The sequence below is a fragment of the Desmodus rotundus genome, chromosome 11 (assembly GCF_022682495.2).
Source record: "Desmodus rotundus isolate HL8 chromosome 11, HLdesRot8A.1, whole genome shotgun sequence".
Taxonomy (NCBI): Eukaryota; Metazoa; Chordata; class Mammalia; order Chiroptera; family Phyllostomidae; genus Desmodus; species Desmodus rotundus.
Genome location: NC_071397.1, coordinates 50,854,035 through 50,871,912, shown reverse-complemented (window position 1 = coordinate 50,871,912; position 17,878 = coordinate 50,854,035). Strand labels below are relative to the sequence as shown.

At 36.6% G+C, this 17,878-nt stretch overlaps 1 protein-coding gene across 2 annotated transcripts in view; it reads right to left on the bottom strand.

Moving 5' to 3' along the window:
- Positions 1-11,823, bottom strand: part of MANEA (mannosidase endo-alpha) — a 38,629-nt gene extending 26,806 nt beyond the window's left edge. Inside the window, exons 1-2 of one of the 2 annotated variants that reach the window (XM_024551731.4) lie at positions 11,686-11,823; positions 6,325-6,906 (exon numbers count right to left, since the gene is read on the bottom strand). In XM_024551731.4, coding sequence (XP_024407499.2) covers positions 6,325-6,868 — 544 coding nt within the window. In that variant the 5' untranslated portion in view covers positions 6,869-6,906; positions 11,686-11,823. The remainder of the gene's footprint in view (positions 1-6,324; positions 6,907-11,685) is intronic. The other variant, XM_045188606.3, reaches the window with a different exon arrangement.
- Positions 11,824-17,878: the final 6,055 nt, after the last annotated feature.

The window sequence follows — 17,878 nt, the reverse complement described above, 5'->3', positions numbered from 1 at the left end:
TCTGTACGCCCACGTTTATAGTAGCATTATTCACAACAGCTAAAACGTGGAAATAACCCAAGCATTCATAAGCAAAATGTGTATACATACAATGGAATATTATTCAATCTTTAAAAAGAATGAAATTCTGCAATATGCTACAACACAGATAAACCCACATTATACTAAGTGAAATAAACCAGTCAGAAAAAAGACAAGGTATGAGTCTACTTATATGAGGTGCTTAGAGGCAAAATAATAGACAGAAAGTAGAATGGTGGTTGCCAGGAGCTGAAGGGAGGCAGGAATAGGTTATTATTGTCTGATGGATAGAGTTTCAATTTGCAAAATGAAAAGTTATGGAGATGGATGGTGGTGATGAATACATATATTTAATAGCAGTGAATGTACACTTAAATGTGGTCAAAAGGGTAAATTTTATATTATGTGTATTTTACCCAAATGCAAAAAAATTTTTAAGAAAAAAACAACAACAAAAGAAAAGATCATGTGAATAGATACAGGAAAAAGCACTGGATAAGATTCAATATGATAGAACTCTCAGTAATAATAATAGAAGTAAACTTCTTTGACTTGAAAAGTGACATTTATAAAAACTCTACAACTAACATAATACTTGTCTGATACAAGACTTCTTTTCCTTTAGCTCAGAAATAAGTCAAGGATTTCTTCTCATAATCTTATCTAAAAAACACTGAAAGTCCAAGGTATGGAGACTGAGAAGAAAGAAATGTCTCTATTTGCATTCGATCTCTACATAAACAAAGAACCCACAAAAATGGTCCTAGAGTTAATAAGTGAGCTTACCAAAATCACAAGATATAAAATTTGTATTTCTATGTACTACTGTGAAAAACAAATCAAAATTTAAGAAATAGTATCATTTACGATGCATCCCACTAAACAAAGAAATACTCATAAATAAATGCAACAAAATATATGCAGGATTTGTATAATGCAAATTACCAAAATTTTTTAAAAAGTAAAAAAAATTAAAACCCTATATAAATGGTGATACTTCATATTCATGAAATGAAATGCTAATTTGTTATTGTTCAACATTGTTAATTCAACTCATTATTTTTAAAATTTCAATTTCCCCCATATTAATCTATATATTCAAGAAAATCCTATTCAAAATTCCACCACGATATTTTGAATATTTGGACTAATTGATATGGATGGGCATGGGGATTATTACAGCTAAGCAATTTTGAAAGAGAACAAAAAGGAATCATACTACCTGACTTCAAGACCTATTACAAAGCTACAGTAATCAAGGCAGGGTGATATTGGTGACATATCAACAGGTTAGAATAGATTCCTAAAATAATCCCAAGTAAAAATACAGTCATCTAATTTTTGATAAAAGTGGAAAACTACTCAATGGAGAGAGGACCGTCTTGTCAACAAATGAAGCTAGAAAAACTGTATATGCCCACACTACAGGCTTAGCAGAAAGAGAGGCATGCCCATTTTCCAGGGATAGAAAACTACTTAGCTCAGTGTCTACAGTCCTACAAAAGATGGCCATCTTTCATGAATAAAAAATTGAAGCATACAAAAAACAAACAAACATGAAAAATCCCAACACACTCCCAAGAGACAAAGCAATCACTAGAACTAGACTCAGGTATCACCAGCAATATGAAACTGTCACCAATCTGTAATTATAGATATACATTTAAATTTAATACAAACATAGTAAAAGAAAAATTTATGAAATTTTGTGAGATGTTAATAGGTGCATTTTAACATCAAAAATCATCATTAAGTTCTATTCATCATTAATTCATCATTAAGTTCTATTTCCTGTACTTTTAAGTACAAATTTTTAAAGGCAGGAGTTGCAGAAATAAGAATTGTGGCCTTATGAAAACATATTTTCTGCCTTCAGAAAATACTGTAATGCTGATTTCCATCTAGTGCTTTTGAAGCAACAAAGATAAAAATAAAGACTAGGAGATGTGACTTATTTATCTTTATGTTCACAGAATCTAGCACAAGGTTGGAACATGGTAAAACTCATTATTTAGTGCTAAACTCAAGATGAAGTAAGATAATTTTAAAGACAAAGAGTGAATTATGTTTTGCTATGTGTATTAGTGTTCTATTGCTAATACATATTAACTTGTTATTGGTCATAGCAAATTATCAAATTTAGCAGCTTAAAATAATGTGAATTTATTATCTTACATCAATAGTTTGGTAGGGTGGCAGTAACAGGGGTCTCACTAGGCTAAAAATCAAGGTGTTGAACTTCTTCTCTACATTACTTTCTTGAGGTTCTGAAGAAGATTCTGATCTGAACAGGTTGAGGATCCCACATTCTTTTGCTCACGACCCTCTAACCCCATTTTCAAATGCAGGAACCACAAGCCCAGACCTTTTCAGGTAGCATATCACTGACCCTTTCTTTTCCCTCTTCTGCTTTTAAAAACTCATTAGCTTAGATTTGTCCCACCCAAATAACCCAGGATAATCCCATCTCAAGGTCTGGTTAGCAATCTTAATTGCATCGGCACCCTGAATTTCCTTGGCCATGTAAGGAAACATATGCAGAGATTCTGGGGACTAGAATGTGTATATTTGGGGGGCCATTATTCTGAGTACTCCACTATGCTTGTAGAAACTTTTATAAAAAATAAAACGTACCTATTTGTTATCTTTAAAATTGCAAGATACCAATATTAGGGATAGAACATATATGTGATCCTTAAAATACTAAAAATGCATACAATTCTATCAGTGGTTTCTATTTGCTATTTGATACATTCTTATAATAGTTGGAGTTAATACTTCATTTTTTCTAGAAATCATTCTTTTCTAGGAAAAAGGTTAGATCATTAGGATTTATATACATAATGCCTCTAGTTTTAAAAGCAAAATACTAACCAACTTGTACTCTGTAATATAACAGCATAATTATTTTATGCAGTGATTCAATTTAAGAATGAAAAGAAGACCATTTATATCAAAGGAAACATATGAATGCTAAACAAGTCAATGTGCATTCAACCAACTCTATGAACAAAAGTAGTGTTTTATGTTCAGTATTTTCCCATCAAACTATTCTTCACCTAATAATAGGAAGTGACATTAGTAACATGGAGGCATAAGACACCCCTCCTTTATATCCCCCTTTAATCAATGAATCAGCTGGTTTATCTATACACTAACAAATCACCTTTTGGGGTATTATGGGACCTAGTGCCTTACTCCAAGGGACCCAGGAGGTAAGAAACACAAAACTCCCTGCAGAACCAGCAACACCAGCAAAACTGCTTAGACCCCTCACATCGCTGTCCCGCAAAAATCGAGTAAGTGCTGATTGAGGCAGGCACTCACTCATGAGAGGAAATCTGCCCAAGTCCAGCCTTCTCAAAAAAACTTAAGACAATAATACATCATCTGCTGAAGGCAGTAAGCAAAAAGTTGAGGATATGTATACTACTTAAAATGTGAGGGTACCAACACATAACTACAAGGAGTATGAAAGAAATCAAGCAAATATTGCATCACAAAAAGAACATTGTATTCTCCAACAACCGAGATCAAAGGCACAGAATGTTGATTAAGAATTCAAAATAGTTGTTACAAAGAAACTCAACAACTAACAAGAAAACTCAGAAAGACAATCCAATGAAATCAGGAATAAAATATATAAACAGAATGAGGTCTTGACCATAGAGAAGAAAATTATAAAAAAGAGCCAAACAAAAATTCTGGAGCTGAAAATTCAATAAATTTAATAAAGTATGCAATAGAGAACAAAAGATAAAAATTTTGAAATAACAAAAAAGGGATTTAGATTTAAAAAGAGTGAACAAAGCCCTATGTGAGCTATGTGTATCTATCAAAAAGACAAATATCAGAAAAATCAGAATTCCACAAGAAGAAGTGAAGGGGGCAGAGTGTTTATTTTAAAAACAATACCTAAAAACTTACAAAAGCTAAGAAAGACTTGGACATATAAGTCTACAAAACTAACAGATCATCCTATGCAAAAAGATTTTCTCCGAAACATACTAAACTCACAAATTGATGATAAAGAATTTTAAAATAGCTATGGGAGAAAAAAGAATATAACCTACAAAGGAACCCCCATTAGGCTATTAACAGATTTCTCAGCAGAAACTCTACAGGTCAGGGGAGAGCAGAATAACACATTCAAAGAGCTGAAAAAGGGAAAGGGCCAGCCAATAACACGTCACCCAGTATCTTTTGGTGTGCACACACGTATATACACACACACACGTATATACACACACGTATATACACACACACGTACACACACACACGTATACACACACACGTATACACACACACGTATACACACACACGTACACACACACACACATATATACACACGTATACACACACACGTATACACACACACGTATATACACACACACACGTATACACGCACACGTATATACACACACGTATATACACACACGTATACACACACGTATATACACACGTATATACACACACACGTATATACACACACACGTATATACACACACGTATACACACACGTATATACACACACAGTTATACCTCTGATCTAAGGGGAAAAAACCCTCATTCTACACAGTTCAGTTCACATTCAGAAAACTAAAACTAGCGTGAATATCCATTTTTTTCCCTGTCAATCAAGAATAGCTTCCATAGCCACAAACAAGCCAACCTTGAAATAAAGAATTGAATGTAATGCAAATTCTTTGTTGAAAACAGAAAAAGGTCATTTGAAAGGTCTTTATCCCAAAAGTAAACTGTAAATAGATATAGATAACATACACATGTGGCAGTGTTATCTGAGTTTACCAATTCAATTTTGTCACATTTTATGACATAGAAAATAGAAATTAGAGCTGTAAGTATACACTAGAAACTTAGATTTGTTTTAAGTAGTTGGGAAAAAAAATATCCCACAGAAGAAAAACAAGCCATCTTGCACAGTTATAATGTAGATTCATGAAATTCTGTATTATTTTGTTCATGAAAAAGTCTTACATATCTCTACAAACATATTGGCTTGATAGTAAGTTTGTGCCTTTTGTAGAACCAGAAAAATCTGACAACACCCAATTTCTTCTGAACGGCCCTCTCCGTAGGGACACTTACAAAGCAAAAGGAACCAAAACAGGGAGGTTTTTATAAAAGATATTTTAATGACTGAAGAATTTTCAGGCACCCAATAAAATTTTTTTCATGTATTTACTAGTGGGGTAATATGACTCTATTTATTAACCCACTAGTAGAGGTATAACTTTAGTATAACTAGTAGGGGTATAACTTTAGTGCCGGAAGTTGAGGGGAAGAAAAGTTGAAGGGGGGACAAGAATACAAAAATACCAGTAATTTCTCATCTGTTAAATTAAATGTGCATAGTGTAAACTTTAGAGCAATCGTAAGATAAATATAGTGAAGAAATATATGTAATAAGCCAGAGGAGGCTATAAAATGGAATAAATATATTCAATATAAGAGAAGGCCAAGAGAGGGGGGAAAGAACAGAACAGATGGGATAAATAGAAAATAAATAGCAAAATGAAAACACATTTGAAATCAACCAGGCCCAAATATAAATGAGCATGGTTTAAAAAAAATCAGAAAAACAGGAGCAAATTATTGCTATATGCCTAAAATTTTAAACAGCTCAAATGTCCACCAAGATGAATGCAGAAAAAAGTTGTTATAATTATTATAATACAATATTATTCAGCAATAATAAACAATGAATTAATGATATTAACATGTGTAAATTTCAAAATAGCAGGTTTGGCAAAAGACCACACACACACACACACACACACACAAATGCTGAATAATTCAATTTTTATGTAGTAACAGAATATTTACACCTTCTCTACAGTGATAAAAATCAGATTCAGTCTCCTGGAGTAAAGAGTGGGACTGAAAAAGGGAAGCATGACAAAACTTTGTGGCCTATAGAGTATTTTACTTCATGACTGGGTGTGATTTAATCAGGTATATATTTTTGAAAAACATCATTAAGCTGTACACTTAAAGTGGGAGAATTCATTGTCTTTTATGTAAATCAAGATTTAATAAGATTCAAAAAATATAACAAATTAGAAATCAATAAAAACAATATATCCAGAAGTCCCACAAAATTTTTAAATTAAACATGCTTTAAAGTAGTGTTAAAAGGTGATTTCTTGTATGTTCAAGAACATATATACAGTTTAATTTGGAGTTTATGTTTACATTTATAATTAATAATGTGAACATTAAAATTATATATTTTACATGCACAGAGCTCCCCCAAACACACACACAAAATAAAATAATTACCAATTGAAGCTGAGTATATTTGCTTCATGTGAGTTTCGATGACAGCAGGATCCCGAGAGCTGTAAGTCCCTAACTCAGGGTAAAAGCTGGAGCCAATGTCATCTGGGGGGTTGTGTTTCCCTTGTGGATTATTCTTGTTTATTCTAGGGTCCCAATGCTTCAGAACTGAATGGTTCCAGTGTATGTATTTACCATCAAATTGTGGATTTCCATACCAACTGTAATAAAATACATGTAAATAATAATTCAGAGGTGGCAGTTCTTCCACATAAGGTTCAGAGGCTTTGGAAGGTTTCACAGTGGTTTCAACTCTTTTTAAATTCTTGATATTTGTTTCACTGTTGATTTTGTCACTCATTTGGGAATCAAAATTTTTCCCCAAGCGAGGAGGTCGTTGATGAACTTCTGGAAGAAGGTCAAGTCCAAAAGGAATTCCAAAAGCAGCTTTATTTGGTCTCAGCATTTTTAAACCCATCATCACAGAAAAAATAAACAGAATAAAAAGTAACAAAATGATGCAAGTCCTTCTTCGAAACTTTGCCATGATGACATACTTTAAACTCCAAAATGATAAATGTTTAGCTGTAATTTATTAAAAAACAGTAATTAGTAAGTGGTATTAATGATATTTTCCAATGTATTCAAAAATGAAAACTCAAGTTCATAAAGTTCATTACACTGAAAAAATGTTACAGTGCATTAGTATATTGATTATCAAATACTGACATCTACAACAAAATCTATAGATGGCTAAACTAAATAGAAGTATTTATTTGGAGATACCACAATTGCTTTTTGTCAGATAAACATTTTGGAAACTTTATTTAACAAAACAAATATATTTTTTCATTACTTGGCGAGATTTTGTGTACGATGAATATAAAGAAAACATTCTATGTACAGGTACTAAAATTTTCTAAATATAAAGTTAAAGGTTCATAGTTTAAAAAAGAAAATATGATTTCACTTTTAACTGGAACATAATCAACAAAAGAAAAAGAGCAAACAAAATATAACCAGAGACATTGAAGTTAAGAACAATCTAACAATAGCCAGAGGGGAGAGGGGAAGGGATAGTGGGGAGAAGGGTTTTCAGGAACTACTATAAAGGACACATGGACAAAACCAAAGGGGAGGGTGGAAGCAGGGGAGGGAGGGAGGTTTGGCTGGGGTGGGGTAGAGAGGTGGGGAAAAAATGAAGACAACTGTAATTGAACAATGAAATAATTTTTTTAAAAAAGAAAATACTTATGACATTTTCAAAAACTCACTTTTTAACTAAAATAATTATTTCACAGGAAGAAATTCATCACACATTTTAAATGACATTTTAGATGGAATAAAATGAGACAAAAAATTTTGAATGATCACAAAGTAGAGATTCCTAATTTTAAAAATATTCCTTCAGAAGTTTGAAAATTATACTGAATGGAGGTTATAAAATTAACTTACAACTTCTAAGGTTTCGCATGTATTTTTGTTTTATTAAGTATGTGCATATATCTGTATGTATAGGTAGGTGTGTGCAAGGGGAGACTCCCCAAAAACCCAAATTATCTTCTGGAAGGTGGGTCCCTTGTTGTAATACAGGCTTCCTCCACCAGGTGAGTGTTTTAGGAACCCATCTGTATCGTTGTAGGTGTTGCTATGAGAGGCTGTGTTCAGCTTCAGTGAATTTTTTTTTTTGAAGACTCTTTCAATGAGTTTAACCTTTTCACGCTGGGTGATTTAGGGGCACACAGGCCGCATTGCACTGTGTTCACCAGTTTCTGACCAAAAACAGCATGACCTCATTCCCCACCCCCCTTATTCACATGATCTCACCCCAAACGATGTTTTTTTGTTTCCCCGGATAAAAAAGTCCTCAAAGAGGAATGTTTTGCTGATGGGGAAGAGGTGAAACAAAAAACAGCAGAAGCAGTAAAAGACATCAAAATCCACGAGTTCAAAAATTGTTTTGAGCAATGGAAAAAATGTCTTAATAGGTGTACTCCAATGGGTATTTTGGGTCCCCCCTTGTACGTACATCGGCATGTAGGTGTACACATGGATCAAATATTTAAGTCTTAATGTACAATTTTTATTAAAAAGTTACTTTGTGAAAAGTTCACACTGATTGTATTTATTAAATAGGATCTTCTACCATACATCATACTGTTGTTATTCTAAAGTATTAAGTTAAAATAAATTAGCCATGATAGAAAAGACAAGTAAAATTTAATCTGTAGAGCAAGTTTTCTGTCTCACACAACTTTCTACAAACGGATGCCTCTATTATGTGTATACGCAAGAAATACTAAGATGAGCAAGCATTATTTCTTTCTGGGCTAGAATTCAACAGAAACGTTCAAAAATAAAATGGCCAGCTTTTAAAAGCCCATCTCTACCTTTCATGCTCTCTGACAATCACTAGCCCTACCCCTTCTCCTCACTTAAGGGAAACCACCCGACTTTTCTGTTAACCATTCCCTCATCTTTTTAAATAGGTTTTCCAAAACATAAGCATCCTAAACGATAATATTGTTTTGCCCAGTTTCAAAATTTTATTTAAGTAGATATGGTATATCCATATACCACATAGATATATACCATATATATACATACCTATGAATATAATATGCATGTTAATCTTATACATATATGTATACCTTACATATATTTACATATACCATAAATATGTACAGTTATCTATAACTCAAAGTGTATGAAACATAGAAAACAACACTGATTACTAAACCTTCTCTGACACTGTACCTGGTGTCCTACCTCTCTCCCCTCCGTGCACTCCATCACATCAGCTCCTTCTCTCTTATAAAGTCATGAAAATGGACTTTTACCAAAGGAATAGGTAGGTGGGTCTGGGATTTTGTTTCATAATTATATTAATTCACTAGTTGGATAAAAATGCTTTTGTGTCAAATAATCTCCTTCCTAAACTTTGAAAATAAGGTATCAAAGTAATACTTTCTGTTATTAGTAATAGTCTAATTTAGGGACCCCCCATCAAGTTTTTATTATATTCTAATAGTTATTACATGAATACACTGTGACCACACCAAGCTGAACTCATTAAAGTATGTCATTAAATAAACCAATAATATAAGGTTTAAGCTAAAACAAGCATTATAGAATGCTTTATATAGAATGCATTATAGAATGCTTTACCGATTTTGATGTTTTTTTAAATTCATGCTGATATGACAGCTGTCACAATACAACCTAATAAAATTGTTTCAAATGATGTTAAAGACAATAAGCACTGCTAGAGCCATCTCACAGAAAAAAAAAACTACATGAACTTTTTGGCCAACACAGTACTTATTTGGCTCAACAAAAGAAAGAAGTTTCAGAAATGACTTGGGGGGGGGGAAGCAAGTTAATTGGTGATGTATAGCTTCTCAAAGCAGGAACTTACTCCAGGTATCAGCTATTGAAAATTGTTATTTTCAAAAGGCAGTTTACATTGCATAGGAAGTTCTTTTGAAGTTTTATGGTTTCTATTTGTGTTTTGTGCTTTTAATCTTTGAAATACTAGTTTTTGACATGGAGGTCCAATGAGTTCCAAGAGATACAAAAGCAATACAATATCAACTATTATTTCAAAAAGTATCTGCGACTGAGCAAAAAGAAAAAAGGGCTCATGGACATGGACAACAGTATAGTGATTGCAAGGGGGTGGTATAAAGGGACTAAATGGTAATTTAAAAAAATACAATAAAAATTATTAAATCATTTTAAAAGTATTTGCTGTTATCCTGTTACTGAGAAAAGCCAAAAACATTTCACTTTTTAATTATCCATTATTAAATTATACAACCATCTAGTGCTTTTTTTTTTTTGGATTGTTTTCTTCTAATTTTATTTTCTAAGAAGCTGTTGGAGATAAATACTAGAAGACACACCTGGAACTTTCAAAATCAGTTTCTGTAGCAAGGCTTCCTGCCCAGGTCAGTTTTAAGTAAACACTTGTACCCTTTGGTTAACAAAAATTCTCATCCTTCCACTTTAATCTTCCCAACAACCTATGAAGCAGAAATTCTCCTTAATGCCATATTATAGATGCTGGAACTAAGATACAGAGCAACTGATAACTTTATCCAAGTATCTTAGCTAGCAATCAGTAAATAACCTGCCTGAGGTTAAGCAACTAGCAAGCAGCAGGGCAATTCTGGCTCTAGAACTACAAGCTTTTGCTTTCATTCCATTCCACGTCTAACATTACACAAATCAAGTTAATAGAATATTACACTGTAATTTTTGTGACACAGATAAAAATTGCTGACACGTGGTCATATTTTGATTTAAACATTATGGACTAGTAAACAGTGATTATATGTTACCTACTCATAAACTGTAGCCCAAATTTAATCTCAAAACAGTTTATTTTCTGATTATACACTTAATATTCATCACATGACTAATGTTTTATGGGGGAGCCTGAAAGTATCAAGATTCATTGCACTCCACAATTTTTTCAGAGTTTACATATAGTTTAATATGAATGGAGTAATATATAATCATGAAAATGATTTGCAATGTGACTATTACCAATCTTTAAATTTTATTTTATTTGTCTTTCAGACTATTGTCTAAATACGTTAACACAAGTCATTTCAGGCCCATTTGTCTTTTTTCAAGTTCGTATAACATTGTCCTCCCTTTTTTTTAAGCACTTCTACATTTTATCTGTAGGGTCTTGCAATAATGAAACCAAAACAATCGTAACTGCCTGAAGTTCAACTTGCTCCTTTGGAAAATGGAAGAGACACTAGTCCAGCATAGTTGCATCTTGAGATTTAGCAAAAGATAAAGTCTATGATGACATTACCGAACATGTGAACAGGTGAATGGAAAAACCACCTCGGTGGGGCCTCGCCATCCTTGCTCTCCTCTGCCGACTAAAGGCACCGGAGAAAGGCGACCGGCCCTTCCCGCCGCACCCCGAGCCGGGTAGGCCTAGGTCCCTCCACTCTGCCCACAGGCTCAACACCAGGCTGCAGGTGTGAGGATAAAGGCGCGGGTGCTGAAAGGCTTCAGTCAGAATTTGCTGCTGCCAGAATTTGCTGGGGCGAAGAGGGAAACACCGAGGCGACGGGAGGACGTTCCATTCCAAAGTGGCGGTTGGAATAAAGTACAGTAGAAGGCAATAAAACTAGCCCAGACAAAAATACGGGGTAAGAGCGCCAGAACCCGGTGGCCCAGGGCACCGGAGAGCACAGCTCCGCACCGCCGAGGGCCGCAGGGTCAAGGGCCGTGGGGGGGAGCAGCGGGCAGACTCCAGGCGGACCAGCGCGCAGGCGCCGGCTGCGGGCCTGGTGCCCACCAGCGGCGTCAGCTGCCCGACTCCCTCAGGTTACTCACCGACGTGTGGGAACCCGGCCACCAGCGAAGACTCTTCTGCTAAGGCTCACGTAGAGAATGGGGGTAGAAAGAAAGTACCCACGACCTCCCAGCTGCGAGCACAGCCAGCCCCTCCTCTTAAAAGGCGCTGGCACAGCCTTCGGCCGAGGGCGGGGCTTACTAGTGGGCGGGGCTCTGGCTCCCTCCCTAAAGCCCGGGTAGTGGGAGAGGGTGGGGGCGGGGGTAGTGGTTGAAAGACTGGAGAGCTTTTCTGTGCTTCCTGAACTACTAGGGGAAAGGGGCGGAGTACAGTCGGGCTGGTGTGCCAGTCCCTTTCTCCAGTGGTAGGTGATGACTGTCCCCTCTCTTAGAAACTGGTCCACTAAAGTTCCACTGGGAAGCTCTCACTAGTAACGGACAGCTGATTTTGATAACAGGTGTTCAAAATTTGCATTTAACTCGAGTACACTGGTTGTTTTCAAACTTTTTAAAGAACTGCATTGCATTTTTTTTCAGTGGAAACTTGGAAAACCAAAGTAGACAGATAAAGATGACATTTAATTTGCAAAGTATTATATAAAACCACTTTTGTACTGAAATACTTATAAAAGTAATTGAAAACAGGGAGGCAGGTGTGAAGAACAAGAACATTTAAAATAGAGGTTACAGCTGAAGGTTCCATCTTACATCAGCCTCAGAAGCCAAGAGAATTCTCTATTTTGTTTGGTTACATAGTAACAAGGAAACCTTGATTCATACATAGTCTAGAACTTGATGATGTACTCAGTTTGCTCTCCTTAACACCTGACTGAATTTTAAAAAAAATTTAATTGTGAAATATGCATATATAAACACATCCCATATTTGCACATTTTAAAGAATAGCAATAAAAACAATATCCAGGTACACTACAGAGCAGAAGATGCAGAAAAATACCAGTAGTTTTGAAGCTTTATAAGAAGACCTTTCTAAAGTATATCCCTCCCACTCAGAAATAACATTATCTAAATTTTGTATTACTCATTTCCTTGCTTTTATTTTTTTGCAAAATAGTTGTATATGTATGATTCCATTAAAATACAGTTATATTCTGGTGTTGTATTTTATATAATGAATCAAACTCTTCATTTTTGACTACACATTGGGGTTTTTGAGATTCACCTATACAAAAATCCATTTCACATCATTAAGCTGGGACATCATTATAATACCTGCAATGGTTGGATTCAAAACTTTTGACTGTAAATCACCTCTTTTAATTTGTATATCTCTTCTTGCTAATGGGGTTGTACATCTTTGCGTATGCTTGGTGTTCCTGTGAAATGCCTGTTCTCAATTATGTCTCATTTTTAATTCATTTGTTTGCTTTTGAAAATTAATTTATATATAATTATGTATTTTAAAAGTTTAAATACTTCTCTCTTGCTCCTCAAATTCTATCCTAATGCATTAACCTAGTAGTAGCCTTTGGTTTCTCCTAATTACCTCTTATTATTATAATAGTCTACACCCCATAAAATCCTTGCATTTTATCTTGTCTTGCTATCGGAACAACAGAATCCATTTCTTTCGGCATTAGCAATAAAGATCCTTCTCCTTGTTTCCCAGGCCTATGCAGACTTTTATACCTTCAAACATTCTTTTCCCTGTCTCCATTTTAATGAGACTCAGACACATACAAAATATATAGTATGCAAGGAAATATACCAGTTAGGATTAGCATTAATTATATAAAACAGAATACTCAATAGTTGTGTAAATAAGACAAAGCTTTGCTCCTCTCTTATGTAAAAGGATTCTGGGGATCATACGGTAACTCCACAGTTGTAATAGATCAACATTCGTCTTTTTATTTTATTTTATTTTTCATTTTATTTATTTATTTATTTATTTTTATTTTTATTTTTTGCTCCACCATCCTTGTTGCTGGCTTCCATCCTGACAAAATATGCTGGCTCTAATCCTCACATCTGTCATGTAGTTCAGAGTGGCTGCTACGCTCTAGACATCTTGTCTGAATCCCAGTCAGCAAGTAGAAGGAAGGCAATGACAGGAAATGTTGGAAAGGGCCAGGATGGCTCATCCAGCTACTCGTTAGGGAATTTTCTGGGAGGTACCATTCAACAATTTATTATTTCATGTGATTGAATGCAATTGAGTCACTTAGCCATATCCAGCTGCAAGGGACTCTTAGAAATGTGGCCTTTTGCCTCGTGACTCCCGTGGCCCCAATTAAATCAGAGTGCTGTTACTAAGAAAGAAGGAAGGAATGGATATTGGATAGGCAACGAACAGGACTTACCTCAGCAGTAAATAGGATAGAGAAAGAGAAGGAGACACACCTTACCAAGATACTTGGGTCCAATCCAAGATCTTGAAATACATGTTGCTTATCTCATTGCAGTTTAGTTTTCCTATGGAGTGTCCCTGTTTTTAGAAAGGTAACAAAAGAGCATAGAGGCTTTGCCATGGAAATGAGAGCATTTTGCCACACATCAGTCTTCCAGTTTCCAATATAAATGGTGGTTAACATGGGTCTAACATAGGACTTCAGGTGTTCAGAAGGGTAAAACAAATGCTCAGCAGATGTCTTCTCCCAGTGCCAGTTATAAGCTATCAAGTTCCTTAATACCATTTGATGCAGACTCGTCCAGTGGGGTCTGTATGTTGTGGATGAGATGAACAAATTCACACAGACTACAGAAGTCCTGTGGAGAAAAGGGGCGGCACGGCCACTCTCTGAGAGAGCACCCCAACCCTTGCCTGGACAGGCTTTTATTGCTTTTCTGGGAGCATTACCTCAAGGAAGGTCTTCATTCATCATTGTCAGGCAGTAAGGATCAAACAATAGATAATAGTCAAAGAACTCTGAGGGCTTATTCTGAGTCAGGTCTGTTAGCTAAAGGGCCATAAAAGTTTGGGAAACAAACTCATTTCATGCTTTGACCCTTATCAGAAAACTGAGGACATTCTTAGCACAGCAGGTTTCACAGGATTTTATGTGTTCTTTCCTAGGTGTGATCGCCCCGGGGAACCGCCCATTCCTGCCCAGGGCTGCACTGCTCTCTGGCATTGTTTCAGGCTTAAGTCAGGCAGGGGAAGTAAGGAAGCCAAGAGATTAGGACACTTCTTACAGACAGAATGAGGACTCAGGCTATGTCAAGCCAAAGGGTGAGGGTCCATCACCCCCCTTTTCTATGGATTCCCAAGTCCTTCCCTGAGGGCCCCTTCATAACCATGCCTGTCTTAGACGGTCCCTCCCTTGAAGAATCTTACCCATCCTTGGCTAACCAGTCTTCTGCCCAGGGCCAAGCAGGATGAAGTAAAGGGGGCAGAGGCTGCACCCCTGCCAGGGAGATAAGCTTTGTCTCCTTAGTGGCTTATGGTCCCAAGGTCTCCTTACTCAGCCTTAGCCATGGGGGGTTACAGCTTCTGAAACCAGGCAGGGCAGTTCCCAACACCATTTGGGAGGGAGGGGACATCAAAGTATACTCCTGGTCCTAGCCCTAGAGGTGGTAAGTATTCTTTTGGTTAAACTGCATTTGACATTGATAGGTACAAAGACCAGTGTAATTTCAATAAAAAAAGCATATCATTCAAGGTACTCCTATAATGCCCCATTAATATATTCCATGTACCTGCTCATCTTTAAGAGTAATAGGGAGATGAGATAAAGGGCCTTAAATTGCTTCCTCCAAATGTAGCATAAACCGACCCCCCTAGTCTGACACCAGGTGCCATCATACATCTGCCCCTCCACTATGTCTGGAGTCTGAAATTTAGACAGATGCTTGAGACATGCTCTGGCTGCAGTGGCGGCACTCCAAGTGCTGGCATTTGCTAACCTGGTCATAGTACATGTATTGATTATCTGCCCAAGAACACCCATGTTTTATAGCTTCCATCAGGAAGCCCATGCCCCATTTAGCTCTTCCTGGCAGAGTTCTACTTAGATCTATGTAGAAACTGACTGGATTGTGCCACCGGTTTCTCAGAGTTCTTAGGTTAGAGAGGCTCGTGAGTGTTGATTCTATATAGTGCTTCCCATCCTTGGTCACATTGTCTCAAACAGAGAAAATAATATTATCATCAAATATTGAGGCCTGCTTGCAATGACCATGATGGATCTTGTAGCTCTGACTATTCCAGACCCTATATGGTAAATCCTAGGGTTAAGGAGATCAAGAAATTGGCATATGTGTAACACAGTGGCACCCCACAGGAGAAGTTCTTCCTAGCTAATTAATTTCACGTTAGCATAGCACGCCACCATATACAGACTCTTTAGGAGACTAGGGCTGCAGCAGTACTGCTGGTGGGGTGACATGCATGCTGTTGTGGCTTGGAGATGGCTTAGGAAGCTCTGACACCCAACTGTGAGTGAGGGCTGGGTTTGGACAATCTCTATCAGTGCTGTGTAAGTAGTGTTATTACCCACGTAATTACCCTTTGTAATTTTGTCTTATAGCCTACTGCATACCTTTATGGCTCTTTTACTCTCTCACAATAATGGGGAATTTGGAAAAAATGAGATATCAGTGTCTGTTTGGATGTGAGAGATACATTTTGTCATGTTCCTTTTGTGATTAGTAAGTTTACACCACTTTGTGCTTTCAACTCCCTCTTCTATTTGATTATGGTCTCAAGAGATTAATCAAAATTGTAGCAATAGACTTTTAATCCAGGCCTGAGTAGTCCAGGAAGAAGGGCTTTGTAAGAGTCCAAGCTGATAATTGCATAGGGGCAGCTGGGTCAAGTGATAACTACCAGGGTGGACTTCGGTGGCACCAGACTTTCTGCTCTCATGTGTAGATTTTCCATTCCCTCTCTTCTGTGCTATATTATTTCACACTAAACTCATACATCATAATTAACCATAACTAACAAATAACTATGTGGTCTTAAAATAGAGAAGAATGCCGCCCTCAGGGAATACATGCTCTCTTCCTTTCATTCTTCTAGGATTATATGATATTGGAAATATTACTTGGAATTTCTATGCCTGTTAGTTTTTAAAATAATAAATTGGTGGCAATGGGTAGCTTGAGAGATGAGGGGAAGGGGGGCAGGAGGAGGAGAGAGAGACAGAGAGTGATCTAAATGGCCAGACTGAAAGACGCAGGGAGTTTGTATCCTGAAATGCACTCCCACAATGTAAAAGACTAGTACCTATCGACGGCAAGGGCTTTGCCCTTTTTATATTTCCAGAGCTGACAGAAGTTATTGACATATAAGAAAAATTCAACAAATAATTTATTTGGGAGGATAAAAGAGTAAAAGACTACGAGGTTACTTAGTCATTATTATTTAACCCTACTTCCTGATATGTATTGTTTGCCCTGGCCTTAGAACCACCCTTACTATATGTCTTCTGAACATTTCATGTCTTTCCGCTCTCTAGTCCTAGAAGTTTCATTAGCATCTCCTAGACATATCATGTCATTTTATAACTACTCATCACTTCACTCACTTGAGATGTCTTCTCAGTTCCTGGCCATCTCCTTCCCACTTGCAGTAGTCAGAGCTCATTTTTGCAAGCAACAGAAACTGCATCTGGAAACTAAAACACAGATAGACTTTATGTGAAAGGTGATAGAGCAGAGTACAGCATGACACTGAAGGCTGGGACTTTAAACAGTAGCAATGGACAGGAAACCAGAAGGGCTGGCAATCGGGAGCACAGCTTTATGCAACAGTATAGATAGGGGCCCACTTTCAGTGCTGCATTAAACTCTCAATGCTTCTGACACCATCACGAATAATCTTTTTTCAATTCTGCCTGCATTATTTACCTCATTTCTTCAGGATTCAAATTTTTGGTTAGAATAGCCTGATTAGCTAAGCTTAGATTACATATGTCTGTATCTTCTTAGCTTTCTTGAAATGGAAGTCAGCCTCTTTGGCTTCCTTATTGGAAAGTGGGGACCAGAAACACATTATGATATTCCTTTAAAAGAAGGATTTTGGATGCTAGACAGTTAAAGAACAAACGAATAACCTCCCCGCAAAGTCCAGTTATCCGGCACGTGCTTCCATGTCCACGTCAAGTCTACCTTCTCCACGGCTGTGCGTTACCTACTGACTGTTCCACTCCTTTCAGTCCAATCACAGTCAGAGGCAGCAATCTAAAATTTAGCGAGGATTTCTTCTTTAATTAAATTGTCATTCCAACTCTGGCTGGTGTGGCTCAGTGGAGCGGGTCGGACTGCAAACC